We start from the raw sequence: 16,158 nt of genomic DNA, 5'->3' as shown, positions 1-16,158 counted from the left end.
ATCTAGTTCCAACTTGTCAAACGTTAAAAGCTTTTCTTTGTCTTATCGCTTCAGACCAATGACAACATGAGTTTCTGAATTGTTAATAAAATAAGCCTTAGTTGCAGCACTGTATTTTTATACATTTTACTGCTGTTATGTTTCTGCCTTCTTATCTTTTCCCACTCTTTTCAACCTGTAATGACAAATTAGGAATCCTCCTGGTTTGTGTGTTTAATTCAATCAAACTAATTCCACACCAAATTCCACACACTCAGATATCAGTTCTCTAAACATGTCTGAACGTTTCCATCTAGATCCGTGAATTATTTCCTGGGAAATAGGTTAACATGTTGAAAAAAATCCAAATCTAACAAACAAAGTGAATAAAAAATCTTGGATCCACACCAAACTTTAATGGGTTCTTCCCTGACCCATACCACATCCCTTCCACCATGTTCCGTGGTCATCGATCCAGTAGTTTTTACCTAATCTGATTTACGAACAAACGTAAAAACCAAACAACAAACAAATGAACAGTCCTTGATGAAGTAATGTCCATTACATACACAGAAGTTTGAATTCTTAAAGTGATTAACACCCTGTTTATTCAAATAAACATTATCTCAGTATCAAACGAGTAAATAAAAAAGAGACATTCTAAAAAAGTATAAATGAAATTTGAAGTTTAAAACAATAAAATAAGAGCAGTTGTTTTTTCAGTTTTCTAATTTAAAACAAAACAAAATATCTTTTCTGTCTCATTTCTTCCACAGAAACTTTTCATTCGTCTTCCAGAGACTCTTACTGTCCTGCTCTTCTTCAGACCTGTTTCTACTTCTAGCAGAAACGTGAGCGTTGACACAAACTCTCTGGACCTCTGCCGGATCTGTTAACCTGTTGATGCTCTCCTCGTTACCCTCGTTCAGAATGTCCCAGAAGTCTTTGCGGCTGCTCTGTACTGGCTGCACTGGTGTCTTGAGCCTGTATGAAGATGGTGCATGAGAGTTTGGTGATGAAAGAGAGTTTGCTGAACCAGAATCTGTGATGAGAGTGATTCTGGATGGAGAAGGTGTGGTGAGACACGTGTTTACTGGTGTTTTGGGGGTGCTCCTCTGTTGTGCACCCCTGGTTTTGGGTTTAAACAAATCATCCAGGATTGATGTGTCTCCGATCAGATCTGTGAGGAAGGAGCGATTGCTTGAGGTAGAAGGGGCCTGTTCAGGAGGAGGGGAAGAGGTCTGAGGGTTTTCACTCTGTCCTTGAAAAGTTTCTCTCATCCTGGAGGACGACTCCTTCTCTCGCTCCCTTCCCTGCGCTGTGGGTTTGGATAACGTGGCGGACCTGCCATGGCTGAGGTCCGGAGAAGAAGGGGTATCTCTGTCTGTGTGGTTCAGGAAAGCAGCAGGCTTCCCAGACCCCAGACCACTGCTGCCGGCCCGATTCACGCCAAGACCACCACCAGCTCTGTGAGCTCCAGAACTGGAAACACTACCCCTCTTTGTCCTCCCGTGTCCTCTGGCACTGCAGGCCGTCTCCTCCTGCTCCTCTGACTCAGGGCTTGGAACGTTACTTAGAGGTTCTAGAACATTCTTTTGTGAGATCTTTGGCTTTTTCCTGGGTTTAAGAACATCATTCTGTGGGTTTTTAAAGTTTGTGTGGGGTTCTGGAGCATGATTTTGTAGAATTCTAGACCCTTTTTGTGGCACAGGCTTAGTTTCGTGTTCCAAATTCTTCTGGGTGTTTTTAGGCTTTTTTGTGGCTTTTGGGACATCCTCTTGTGGGGTGCTGCTCTCAGTGTGAGATTTTGTATGAGCTGTTTTGGTGGATGTTGAGGACATAGCAGCGTAAGTGGAGGTCTGTTCTGAATCCGGCTGTGGGAAGTTGTTCGTGACTATACAGGCCAGGTCAGGCTGGTTCAGTGAGGTGTAATGCTGTCGTAGCCAGGACACTCTCTGGGCTGAGTTTCTTCTCAGAATCTCCACAACAAAGTGACGAACGGAGGGAAATTTGAATTTTTCTGCCATTTCCTGCAGGTGCTGCCTACAAACAGTAAAAGGTAAAAAGGTAAAAAGTTATATTATTTTGTGTTTGTGTGCCAATGCTGATATTAGGAAGAACACCGACATGTCAGCCAATATATATCAATTTATAAAAGATGTTCAAAACCCTTATGACAAAGAAATGTAATTGAACTGTTATTTTACAGTTCAACCATAAACTTCAGTATAAATGAATATGTAAATAAATAATATAATAACAAATACAAAGAAAACATTAGAACAGAATAAAACACAACAAACAAGGATTTTTTTTACATTCGCACAGTTACTGTGAGGCCCAAATTTTGCAAGTGTGCATGCTGTAATGTATTTTTAATGAAACATCTTTAAAAAGCCATGAGGTCTATGAATTCATCAGACATTCTGTGGCTCCGTCAGCCCTGAAGATAAATATGTCTCCCAATATTCATATCCAGACAGCTGTGCAGTGTGTGGGGTGTTTTTCCCGGAGAAGTCATTAAAAAGTTTTTTTTTTCGAACCAGACTTGGGGACAGAAATACTTCAAAGTTGCTTGTGGCGCAGCAGCATTGTGATGGTGTTCTAACCATGTGTGGCTTTCACTGGAAAAACAATAAATGAAAATAACAGCAGATAAAATGCGAATGTGCATGTGGATATAAATTATTAAACAGCAAGGTTAATTGAGGGTATATCAATATAAGTAGTGTTTTCACTGTCTGGTGGGCAGAGATACAGTCTTCCCCTAGGGGAGTGAGACTGGAGCCACAAACGTGTGTGTGTGTGTGTATATGTGTGTTTGTGCATTTGGAAAGGTAGGGGGGCGGAGGTGATGCTGCAGAACAGGAGTGTGGAGGGTATAAGTGTGTTTGTGTGTGTGTGTGTGTGTGTGTGTGTGTGTGTGTGTGTGTGTGTGTGTGTGTGTGTGTGTGTGTGTGCGTGTGCGTGTGAGCATCAGTGTGCGTCCTCAGGCGATCATTTTTGGTTAATCTCAGGAGGTCTGTGGTTATAGAGGGGAAAAACTGCTGCACTCGTTGGGTCTGATAATAGTGTAATCTTCAGCATGATGCTGGGAAATAGGTGGAAGGGAAATCTCAGCGGTGGTCTCTCGCTAAACACACAATTCCTGAGGCCCAGGTGGGGGCGCTCAACACGCTGTCTGGGTGAGTTTTGGCCTTCTTCCCAACACTGCCAGGAATTTCCATCCCTCCCCATTACTCCATTTTTTTTTTTAACTCCACCCCCAAACTTCTTTCATCCATCTTCCTTCTTTATTCCTGTCGTCCATTTCCTTATTTTTCTTAATTGCTCCCTTAGATATGCCTACCACATGTTTCATGCTTGCTTTTCCTTCTCATGGTAAATCCATCATATCTCATCTTCTACTATATCGTTCTTTCCTCGCCCCCTCATCTTCAATACCTGCGTATGGCCTGAGGAGTCTCCCCGATGATGAAGGTGGTGCGTCTGGAGTGGTGCACACTCTTGCTGGTGAAGGTGACTGGATGGTCTGCAGTGGGCTTCTCCGGCCTTACAACAGCAGGATGGGGCAGACTGTCCGGTGGGCTTTCTGACAGACCCTGGTTCAATCAGACAAAGAGTGAGGTTATTTAGAAGCGGCAACCAACGGGCTGGGGCTAGTTAATTTTTCCTCACACCCAAAAATCTTTCTTCTGGGTGAACTGATTACTTTAATTATCATCAGTGCTGGACTGAGGCAGATACAACCACAATATTATGTTAGAATAATCACTGAACAAGATGTTACAGCAGTGTATTGTGTTACCTCCAGGCTGCCTAGAAGCTGATTGGCCGGGAGCTGAGAGTACATCTTGAGTTCAAACACATCTCGGACGGCGGCTCTGCTGATCAGCTCCTCTGCTTTGCTCCCACCCACCACACGCTGGTTGGAGTGGGTGTACACCACCTCCTGTACACCAACTTTTGACAGAGATATCAAATATACATTTTGAAATCAACATAGTTAAAAGTAATTTGCGTACTAAAGTAGATATTGAAACTGACCGAGCACACTATCGATGGTTCCATGTTTTCCTTTAGATTCTCTAGATGTCTGACTTTTCCCCGTCTTTGTTGTCCCAGCTCTTCGCCCGTGTAGAGATGTGACGTGACCTCCCGTCGGCCTTCCTTTCTTTACAGGAGTGTGTTCATCCTCTGAAGATGTGTAGGTCTCTATGGCTTCTGTGTATTTGGATCTGGCCTTGTTCCTTGCACTAGTCATTTGCCTCTTTCTGTTATTGTCAGTACTTCTCCCACTTTCTTGATCTCTGCTGTGTGAATTTGAAGAACCCTTCTTTGGCCATGTTCTGTCCTCTAGGTCGAAATCCTCAGATTCATCAGAGTAACTCTTATTACAGTGCACAGTGGGAGCTGTAGTTTTAAGCTTGTTGGCCTTTTTGTCTGGTGAGGATGAGTTATCACTCTCCCAGTTAACTGCAACTTTCTTGTTTGTCCACCCTTTCAGCCCTTGTTTCTTTTTTACAGCGTCCTCACTCTCTTTCAAGAGAGAAACCCTCTCTTCTCTCCTCCCAGCTTCATCCCCTCTGTTTTTGTCTGAATCACTGGTGTCCCTGGGTTTTGTTACCGATTTTGGGAGACAGACTGCACCGCTCCCTGTAGTGGAGCTCTTGTCAGAAGAGGTACACTCATGCTTTCCTAATCCCCCATGATCCCCAGCTTCTGTGTCAGAGAGGCTTTCTTCAGCAACTGAACTGCCTTCACCTGACTCTGGTCGTCCTTTGACCCTTTCGAGGAGTTTCGAGAAACCATACTGGCTGAGATTCATCTGACCAGGGCTAGTGGTAGCTTTCCCGCTTCTGTTGCCATCCACCCCACTGTGGTTTGAGGACTTCCTCTTAAACCTGTGCTCATCCTCGTCCTCTTCACTCCCACTGCTGAAGTCCAGCACCCCTCTGGGGATGTTTGAAGCATCTCTGTTCTCCTTGACTGGTTCGTCATTTGGTACAGGGCCCTCCGTAGGCAGAGGATCTCCAGGCTCCTTAAATTAAACAGTTGAAACAAACAGCTTAAGAAAAGTGAGTACAGATTGGCATCACAAGTGGTGCAGGGTGGGCTGTACGAGAAGAAGAAACTCTATATGGACTGCAGGAGACAGACTTAGCCACAAAATGGCACCAGAAGGCTACAAATTCTTAACTTCCCTTGTTTATGCCATCTTTCAGTGGACCAACCCATGTGACATTTCATTGTCTAATGCGAAGCAGATGTTGGTAACAATAAATCTTAATAAACATCAGCACGACACATGCCCTCCATCATGATGTAATACTGTATGAAGAAAACAAAGGGGTCATAACATTTCCTGAAGTCATATGAACAAGATTTTTATGGGAAAAGCCACCAACTGTGATTCTAATTTCACAAATGTTACCAAATACATGACTTTTCCCAAATACTGCAGCTTGTGTGTGTGTGTGTTTACACTCCCAGAGCCTCTTTCTGTATATATTAAGGCACCCCTGTGTATTCTACATTTTAGCAAGAATCTGAATGGCCCCAGTGGTGTAGAGAGGCAGTCATGTAAAAAGGGCAGTGCTCTGCTCAGCACAGGCTTGGCTGGGAACAGGATGATAAGGGGTATCACTGTGTAAATAAATAGCTTAGAGGAGATGATAGAATTCAGTGTGGTCTGCCCCGTCCATTAGGACAAACAAGTAATTACAAGCAGCTGTTTCTCACAGCATCGTCGAGAAAGTGAGAGGCAGACAAAGAGAACCTGATCTTCTACATTCACTACAAAGAATGGCTATGAGTATAAGAGCCAAGCCCTGAAATTGTAAATCTACTACACTGGAATTTTTTTTTAAATATTAAAAATGTGTATTTCAATTTGAATGTCCTGAGAGCAGTTGTTTGCTTCAGTTCAGTTAATATATTCCACAGGTGTACTACCTCTGAGTTTTTAAACAGTAGTAGTGTTAGCAATCTGTGGGAAATAAAATCATCAATACTGTGCAAGAGATTTGTGAAATGCTTGAATGCACAGTCAGGCCTATGTGTGAAGTAAATACAGATCTAATGATCGATAGTAGATGTAACACGCACAACAAGGACATGGTGCTACTGCGATATTGTTGCTGTGTAAAAGCAGTATATTTAGAAATATATATATATATATTTAGAAATATATTGTCAAAAGCATAACTGCAGTGCTGAAACATACCAAGCAGGGGTGGTTTGAGATTTACATTGATCCCTTTCTTCTTTTTTTTCCAACCGAACCAAACTATTCTAAGTGCCTGAACTCTAGCTAACCACAGCCACTCTAAAGAAACTACAAACTTTCTTACAGCCATCTGACAAGCCCACAGTGCTGTGACTACATGATACTGACAAGACAAACATTAGAAATCACTTTCACCTTGTTCTTCCTTTTGAAAGTAACATCATTTATCTAATTCCCACAGAGGGTGACCTGCTGTTTCTCTTTGTGGGTTGGTTGACTGACAAGACAGGAAGATCCCTGTTTGAGGTATCCCTGCTTTCACATGGGAACAGGAGGGTGAGTGGGCTGCCTCGGAAAGACGGATGTCCTGTGTCTCTGAGAAGGCAGAGTTACTCACGCTAACTCCTTTCCTGCCCTCCTCCTTCTCTTCGCCTGTGTGTGTCCTGGTGGTCATTACTCCGGCCTCCACTTGTCCTTCTCGCTGAAAGAGACACACAGTCATTCAAACATTAACGTGTCATTGTTGAGCATAGGTTTATTGGCACAATCATCAACATGAGACTTTAGTCGAGCTAAGTTTTCACGCACTTACAACAAACCTTCGAGTTCAGGGCTCATATTACTACTCTCGTGCCAATGACCACAGTGTGATTCAAATATAGGAATAACCTGTGTAAGTGTTTTGACAGCTTTTTGAGACCTTGTGGTGTGACTGGGAATATGAGTCAGTGGGATGAGGGGATTGAGGCAGTATGCTACAGTCATCCATCAAACAGTAAAACCCTTGTGGAGTTATCTAACCTCCAGTATCTTGCGGGTGAGACACGTCCCTTGGGTCTGAAGCCTGAAGAGGTTTTTGATCCCAAACAGCTCCCCCCTATGGATGCCATGCCCCTGCACTGCCTCGAAGTACCGCCTGGAGCTCTCCTTGCCAACAACTGAGGACTGCAATTGCTGGAGGGAAAATGGGGGGGGGGGGGGGGGGGGGGGGGGGGGTTGGATATACAGTTGTATATCAACATAGGGCACTGAACTATTTTCTGTGGAAAATAAAACAATCTTGTGCCAAATAGATTTGTAAAATGCTGCTAGCATGTGGAATCAGACAATGGTGTGAAGCAATTGTAGATCTGATGTGTAGATTGTTAATAAAATGTAATAGATATAGCAAAGACAACAAAGATTGTGTGCTACAGGTTTCTGTCATAACTGTGAACAATTTTTGCATCCAAGACAACCATCCTGAGCTCCTCCCTTATTTTCCATATACAAATGAATGCTGCTTTCACCATCTCAGAAGAAGTAGATCAGATTATCTCTGTATCGCAGTCCTATCCTTTGGTAATATGTATAGAACATAAATGTGAAACTGTAAAGTCTCTAGGAATGTGTCTTGCCGACATTATGATTGTGCGTTCATTATTATGTGGTATACCTGTTTGTAAACTTGTCTGAGGTAGATAACCTCCTCTACCGTGCCCAATGAGATCAGCCTGAAAACAGTCACATCCCTGCACTGGCCAATACGATACGCCCTGAGGATAAACACAGGTAAATATAAGACATCTGTAACTGATATACAGAGTAGAAATGTAATTCTCTGTCAAGATGTGGCCCATAACCTACCTGTCAATAGCCTGAAGGTCATTCGCTGGGTTCCAGGTGGGGTCGAATAGAACTACGACATTGGCCCCTACAAAATTAAGGCCAAGACCACCGGCCCTGAACAAACAGTCCATTATCAGCAGATTAAAGGATTTGATGCGTTAAAATAAACAATAACAAAAAAAAAACACATGTTGAAGTAAAAATGACTGTAACCGACATCGAACATTGACTGTGGCACTAACATGGTGGAGACCAGGCAGATGTTGATGTTAGACGAGCTGTTGAATTCTTTGACAATCTGAAGTCTCTCTTTAGGCTTGGTGGTTCCGTCCAGTCGGCTGTAGTCCAGCCCCTCTGCCATGCAATAGCTTTCAAGCACATCCAACAGCTGACAGGTTCAAAACACAAGAGAAACAATCATAAAGGCTTCAAAGCACAATTATCAATGAGTAAAACAGACAATGTGAACCTTTATATCTACTGTATGAACGCACCTCTATGGGAGAGAAAATGTAGACGCTAGACAAACAAACAAACAAAAAGTAATATCCCCTAGATTGTATATTTATAGATATAATATATGGGTAACACTGAACCTCGCCCTGTATGGATATGAAAATATGACCTATGCTATAATACTGTCTCGGGTGACAGCAACCAATAAACTACATAGTCTCACTATAATTAAAATTCTTTTCCCTGACTTATAAAATCCCAAACCTTACCTTTTGATCTCTGTCAGGAGAAAACAATGTGTCCTGCTCAGATTTTTTTCATCTGTGTTGTTTTTTATGTTAATTGTTTTTGTCTGTTGTTCGGTGCTCTGCTGCTCATCCAACTTTCACACATCATATCACATGAAAAATGTGATTTCAAAACACAACAAGCAGCCACACCAACACAGCTCTCACCTTAGTTGAGAGAGAGAAAAGAAGAACTTTATCTCTTCTTTGCAGATGATATTTGAGCAGCTTCTGCAAAACCTGAAAGAAATAAAAAAATGTTGTCTTAAAACTGAAACATCCCATAATGAGCGAGTGATTGAGCCTTTGAAGTCGTACCTTCATTTTTCCACTGTACATCGGGTCCGACAACGCCTCAAATGCTTCATCCTTGCATCTTTGCACAAAGTCTGGAAACTTTTGGAAAACCTTCTGACAAATTGCACTTAAATATTTTTCCTGCAAAAATTAGTTGCGTTAGAGAAACAAAATGTGTATGAACTTACAGAGTCTGGAGATGACCATCAGTAGACTCAATCAGAGGGTTTGTGTACCTGTTTCTTACTGGTTCCTGCAGTGGCCTGAAGCAGCGCTACATGGTTTGCAACTTTCCTCAATATAGCCATGTAACTAAAGTAGAGATTCTTCATTTGAACACCTTCAGAGTTTTTCTGCAACAGAGAAAATATTGTTAAGTGGCCCTGACTTTTAAGGACAATCAATTCACATGTTATAGAGGGTTATAATGCTCTGTTTATGTATCTTCACATTTTCCCATTGTACTTCAATACCTTAAAAGACAAAAAACTATTATCTGCACAGCTAGAGGGCACTAATGGTAAGTGAGTAAACCTGATTTGATCATTTGCATAAGTGCAAAAATAATTGAAAACGTTTCAAACACTGAAACACAAATGGGAATCTGTACAAAAAAGCTCAACTCTTTTCATCAAGTACATTTCATGACATACTGCATGATATTAAAAGGAGAGAGCTCACCGCATGGCAGCAGCTTCTACGGGTGCGGCCACTCCGACAGTCACATTTCTCTGGAGACCTCAACAGTAACGTGACATCTTCAGTATCCAGCACCGTCTGATACACGGTTTGCTGAAAGTCTGTCAGAGAGCAATAAACCACCTGGGAACGAAACACAACACAAACCTTTTATAAAGGGAGGCTTTGAGACACCATAGACAAGAACATTGTTGACAGCGTTAAAATTATAAAGTCTGGTTTAACTAGAATAATCTTACCCTGTCATTCTTCTTAGGGAGTTGTTCTTTGATCAGAGATTTTGTTCTCCTCAGGAACCAATGAGATATTTTCCTCACCAGTGCTCTTACAGTCTTCCTCCCTGTTGCTAGGGCACGCTTGGTTGCACTGTGCCTCTGGCCTTGCTCAATTGGATCTGAAAACGTGTTCTTGAAATGTCCTAAGCTGCCAAGACAACCAGGTATGGCCCTAAACGGAATACAATACAAACAGTACAAAAGCTAATCTGAACTATGCTCAGCAACAAATTGTAAATTGAAATGACATTGCTTCTAATACAGGAAGAGAATTATGAAAAATGTGTGTACCAGTCCATGACACACCACAGCTCCTCAAGGTTGTTCTGTAAGATGGTGCCAGTGAGACCAATTCTGACCTGATGGGAATATAAAAGCAAAGCTACAGTTGAAAGCTTGGACCAAACATATAGTTTATTGAGCATGTATGTATTAGGCTGGTGGTGGAATTCAGATTTCTGTATCTTAAAGACAAAAGCCATCTGCGCTCTTCATCTTCAGTAAATAGACTCTAATTATTAAGTTTCATACTCAAATAATGACACAAACATTAGATTTTCTGACCTTACATTTCAGCTCCTTCATGGCCTGAGTGATTTGAGAGTTTGGATTCTTTATCTTGTGGGCCTCATCCACAATCACAGCAGACCAGTCGATGCTGCAGAGAGGGCACAGATATATTCTTAGTCTTTTTAGTCTTTAGTCAGAAAATATGTAATTCAAGAACATGGTTCTTACATATTAAACTGATCCAGACTGAGGCGCAGAGTCTCATATGTGGTGAGAGCAATTTCGATGCGTCCGTTCTTAATTCGAGCCAGTTCCTCCTCTTTCCTCAGCCCGTGGACCACCACACACTGGAAATGACCCCATGCGTCCAGCTCGTCCTTCCAGTTATAAAGCACCGACAGCGGGGCCACAATGAGAAACACCTAGACCGGGTTATAAAAACAAAAAAATCACGCTCATGACAAATCAATGTATCTACCTATTCTCTTTGAAAAAGATGTGTTTTAATTTACATAACAAGATTTTTATGTTATGATTCATGACATTGCATTATGTACACAACACATGTCAGTACCCACTTTGTTGGGTTTACTTTGCTTGGATGGGATCTGACTCTGTAGAAACTGAGGTCTGTTCTTCTTCATGTCCTCCCATGTGCCAGTTTTGTGAAGCACAGCAGCAAGAAAGCCAATAACCTACAGTAAGGGATGAACATAAAAGTGAAGAAGAAATGCAGACATTTAAACACATTTTCTGCAATTACTTTTGCAGTTAAAAAACTTTTTACCTGTACAGTTTTTCCGAGGCCCATGTCGTCCCCCAGGATACATCCACTGGAGCGGATGTAGCTGTCGTAAATGAACCTGATACCCTCTCTCTGGTAATCCCTCAGGTATCTGTTGATGGTGTATGGGACTCTGTCTCCATCAACACTGCTAAGCTCTAATGGAACACAAAGCCCGGGTTCTGTGACAATGCTGGGAAACACTGGTTTCTCCTGAGTGAATTCACTTAAGTCTGGTCTTGTGAGTTTTGAGACTGGTACGGCTTCCACCTCCTCCTCTTCTTCTTCCTCCTTCTCTGCATCTTTATGATGGTCGGCAAATATCACCCATGCTGTGTCATTAATATGAAAGGTGGAGGTCAGCCTCTGGATGGTCGCTTCTTGAATAGTGCCATCCTTTGGGTTCGGAGCCAGACAAGTGTCACCTTTACGCCACGTTGCTGTGAACATGAATGATGTTGATATTGAGGTTAATTTACTGTGCTTTGCAGCAAACAATTTCTTAAGAATATGAAAATACCTCCCTCTGGGGCAGCAACAACTCATCATTATTATCTTGAATATTGATTTAATAATTTTGCATAAGGAATGACAGTAAACAGTGAAAACATTTCCCATGGACTCAGATGGCCTCTTCAAATGTGATGTGTGTCCATCCAACAATCCAAAAGAAATCTGGTTTAATTATCACACTCTCATTTTGAGATTTATTTTTTTGTGCATCGTCCTTGTTTGATAAATAAAGAAAAGACAGAATCAACTGATTGAAATACACTGATCCTAAATGAAAACATACATCTACCCTCCATTATACTCCCATGATGCATCAGCTAATTCCATCCAATGTAGTAATGTGTTCCTATAATCAAATACATTTCATCACTTATGAGCACGAGTCGATAGAAAGTAGGTAAACATGGTGGATATAGATGTGAACCAGCTGCCGAGGCTTTAAACACCGTCACGGTTTTGACTGAAAGAGATGCGACACTAACTAAGAACACGTCTCACAAACCTCGATCAGCTGTAGAAGAGGAGTCCATCAGGACCTGGGATCAGGACTCATTGGAAGTTTCCTCTTTCGGCTCTTGTTCCTGAGGAGTCAGTCACTGTAGCATGTTAGCTAGCTTGGTCAAAGCTCCACTCTCATTCACACTCAAGGAAAACGCGACATTTAAAAAAAAAAGATAATGAAACAGAGAGCATGTAGGTGATGGTATCCTGAGAGAGTCTGAAACTCTATCCTCTGTTTACATCCAGTTCTCTGGTGAAACACACACACACACACACACACACACACACACATCACAGCAGCAGCAGCTTCTCTGTAACTGGCTACAACGACATCCGCACTTTCGAGACTTTTCACCGATCGAATAAAAATTAAAAAGCCATTATAAACAACAAAACACGGTATAAAGTGGTTTTTTTTTTTAGTGTTTTGAGAGTTCACTCTCATTTTTTTTGGACCAAATTTCGCTGTCAAAGCATTGTATAGAAAGTGCTGCTTAGGATCTAAATTACCTTTCCCCTGAAATAAACCAAAACATCTTCAGTGAATTAAATAAAACAACTGGTTATAAAACCGATTAACATTCAAAATTCAATTATATAAATAACCTTCAACACTGAAGCTGTTCTTAAATGTATTGAATGGAGACAGCAGGAAAAATGCACTGTATCGAATGAATGATTTAAGACAAAGAATGAGACAAAACTAAACGACGAAATCTATTGTGCTGGTTACTCTACTAGTTTCTACGAGCTATGTAGATATCAGTGAATATGTGCATTATCCCAGTATTTACCTTTACTGAGATTCATAAAATGAGATGAATTCATCCTTATATAGATAATGTAATGAAATACATCACGTCAAAGTACGCAGTTACCCGTATGCCTTTTCAGAGATTCCTAGAGAAGAGGTGCAACAGCATCATCACATCAACTAATATGGCTCCTCAGTTAAGAGAATAACACACATCAGTCCAGACAGGAGGTGAAAGTAAAGGGACTAAAACACACATGAAGGACTTGAGACTTGGTGGTCTGAAGAAATACGGTAAATATGTTGTATATATTTTCTGGGGTTGATTTTGAGGCAGTCAAAGTTGCCTGCTGCTCTGCACTGATTTCTAAACACACACTAACACTGTGTCAGTTCTCCATCCCTGATTTGACTTTCCCTAAACGTTGGCTGTGTTGCTGCAGATGAGGAACGACAAGGTCCACTTCTCGCCATGGTACACTGCCATACAAAAAGGCACTTTTTGTTCCTGTTTTCTCTACACTGGGAATTTATAGGGCAGCTGCCGCAGATGTTCTCATAAAGACAGCCCCAAACACTGATGTCAAACGGTTTACATACTGCTCTCCATCTCATACACACCCATTCTCTCACTGAACCACAAGTGCCTTCTCCGGCCTCATTTGCTATAATACATTAGCACTCAAGCAGATACAGTCGGGATAAATAGATCATTGGCTGCAGATAACAAGTTCTCATCAACAGGCATTTTCACAGATGATTAGTAGATGGGAACAATGATTTGTTGAGCGACTGTGTAAAGTTGATTGTGCTGAGCTTTGGTTTGATTTTTCTGAAATGAAGTGAATGTAGCTTTGCTCATCATTAAGTTTTAGAGAAAAACCTAATATGTTCAATCTTATAAACTTTTAATGATGTTCATTTATGAAACAACGCAAGGCTAAGTGCTGTGCGGGCGATGATCACTTAAAAACCTGCCTCAGGCCCAGAATTTCACCAAAACAGAATAGATTTTCTCTGTCCAAATTTAGAAATCATTATAAATGAAATATAACAGACATAAAAGAAAACAGACATTTCTGAGGTTGGAGCCTAGACTGTATATAAAGGGGTTGGAGGCTTGAATCTTCAGGCCATGATGCAAAGAATTTTCAGAAAAATTGAAACATGCATCTATATGTAGATGTTGTGGAAAAGCTCGGATCCCTAACTTAAGTGAAAACAGAAATAAAAGTGTAAAGATACTCAAGTCCTGCATTCGAAATTGTATTCAAGTAAATGTACAAATGTACCATCAGATGCATGTCAATCAATCAATAAAATCCAATTTTATGTATATGGAATCTTTGAAACAATTCTAATGTAATGCAAAGTGCATTACAGGTGATTGACAAAACATAAAATGTTAAAGATGTATTAAAGAGAGTTTAAAACAGATTTAGAGAATGCATACCAAAGCATTTCACAATAGAAATTATAAAGATAAAAGATATCTAGTTAAGATAGTAAAGTACATATAATCTAAACTTGAATTTAGTAAAACTAAATAGAATAAATGAAAAATGAACAAAATAAATACACATAATAACAATATATATAATGACAATATAAATAATCATAATAATTTTGGATTTGTATTGACACATAGAAGTGTGAGGAGGGTTTCAAGATAGAAGTGGAAGTGCTTTAAACAAATGAATATATTGTTGGGTGATTTAACTAACTAAATTACAAGCACTTAAAGTCTTAAGAACCATTATATAAAGAAAATGCTCCTAATGTCTACAACTAATGGTCATGTAAATAAAATGTCTATATCGGCACTGAGATGCTTCTTTAAGTATAAGATCATCACAAGAGTGATTAAAAACTGTTTCATAATTTATTCTTATCAGGTCAGGAGGGAGCATTCTCTTCCATTCACCATGAAATTTCCCCGCTGGCTTTCCTGAAAACCCACCTGGACTGACTTAAGCAAACTTCTCTGGTCGACGTGTTTCCTGCAGCCATACTTTTTCATCTTACTCAGATTCATTTGGCTGAATCTAGATTTGAATTGAATAAAACATAGCGTTGGACCAGACGCTCCCTGAACCTCTGTTGTTGGTCATAATCAGCGGTTGGAGGGGGGAAGACCTGAATGGAGGTCTTGTCCGGCTCACAGGAGCTTCGGAAACACTCCATCTGCGTTACACCACCTCTCTCTCATGAGTCAGAGGGGCTGCCCCGGGCCAAAAGCAATTACCACCATGCCAAAAACGACAGTTTCAGCTTCATAAGCATTGATTGCAGGGATGGAAAATTAGGTTGATAATTCATGCTTCTCATTTTTATTCTCGTTTGTCTTCTCTTGCTTTCCAATTCACTTGCTTTTCTATCTGTTTCATTGGTTTCTTAGCAGTTCATTCAAGGTGTGGGTGTCAGCGTAGACAAAGTGAAAACACTTGGATTAATATCAGTTTTAAAATCAACATGGTCCACATGTTTTTTATTCAGAACGGCTGAATCGTAGGGGTTGTGATATAGTGGCAGGTTTTTCCTCTTTTAGTTGCTACCTAACTTGACTGGAGTGGGTGGGACTTCATTATCAGAAGTGGCAAAATTACACACATTATTTATTCAAGTATAAGTACAGATACTAAAAAACATATTTATATGACATATTCGCAGTGCCTCCTCTCCGCGGTTGAGTCTCCTTCTCTTGTCTGTGCATGATATGCACTGAGCGAGATACAACAAGGAATCAGCTTTTTCTGTGTAATTGCCTCGTCCATTTAGATTGAAATCTGTCCCCTCAAATGCATGGAAACAATAGCAACAAGTCTGTTAATGTAAGGAGCAGAAAATACAGATATTTGTGTTAAAATGTAGCAAGTAAAAGTTAAAAGTCATCAGATAAATGTATATAATTTAAGCAAGTAAAGTACAGATACAAGTATTTGTACTCTGATCGTTATACTAAATATCATCAAATCTGAACTAAGTTGCGGATTTTTTTTCTATGTTAATGTTTCTTACTCTGACACAATTTTTATGAGATCCTACAAGCACAGAATGAGGAGGTCAGAAACCACCTGTTTGTTGCTTCCTTCTTCATCTCTGTCATTTCTACTGTTGCACCAGCGGCCACCTGTGATCGGGGAATCCTGCTGCTTCTAACGAACACTTTTAGGCCACAGACGGCCGCGATGACACAACCGATTCTGCTCAGTGAGCTGATTTACAACGTAGAAGCATCTGATGACCCGTATTTGATGGCTCGCTCC

The 16,158-nt window shown here is 40.8% G+C and overlaps 1 protein-coding gene across 2 annotated transcripts; it reads right to left on the bottom strand.

Moving 5' to 3' along the window:
* Positions 1 to 198: 198 nt before the first annotated feature.
* Positions 199 to 12,457, bottom strand: ercc6l2 (excision repair cross-complementation group 6-like 2). 2 transcript variants are annotated; one of them, XM_020102749.2, is made up of 20 exons: positions 12,140 to 12,457; positions 11,128 to 11,564; positions 10,919 to 11,035; positions 10,569 to 10,762; positions 10,395 to 10,488; positions 10,122 to 10,189; positions 9,795 to 10,002; positions 9,538 to 9,678; positions 9,093 to 9,209; positions 8,878 to 8,997; positions 8,728 to 8,799; positions 8,059 to 8,204; positions 7,835 to 7,930; positions 7,644 to 7,743; positions 7,010 to 7,162; positions 6,606 to 6,689; positions 4,027 to 5,020; positions 3,788 to 3,942; positions 3,424 to 3,581; positions 199 to 2,022 (listed from the first exon to the last, which is right to left on the bottom strand). In XM_020102749.2, exons 1-20 carry the CDS (start codon positions 12,165 to 12,167, stop codon positions 741 to 743), a joined length of 4,764 nt encoding a protein of 1,587 aa, XP_019958308.2. In that variant the 5' UTR covers positions 12,168 to 12,457; the 3' UTR covers positions 199 to 740. The 2 variants fall into 2 exon arrangements, with proteins under 2 accessions (XP_019958308.2, XP_069379751.1); XM_069523650.1 differs by lacking the exons at positions 10,569 to 10,762; positions 10,919 to 11,035; positions 11,128 to 11,564; positions 12,140 to 12,457 and having other exon boundaries at positions 10,400 to 10,419.
* Positions 12,458 to 16,158: the final 3,701 nt, after the last annotated feature.

This window comes from Paralichthys olivaceus, chromosome 4 (assembly GCF_024713975.1).
Source record: "Paralichthys olivaceus isolate ysfri-2021 chromosome 4, ASM2471397v2, whole genome shotgun sequence".
Taxonomy (NCBI): domain Eukaryota; kingdom Metazoa; phylum Chordata; class Actinopteri; order Pleuronectiformes; family Paralichthyidae; genus Paralichthys; species Paralichthys olivaceus.
Note: the sequence above shows the minus strand (reverse complement) of the source record. Positions and strands in the feature narration are given on the sequence as shown.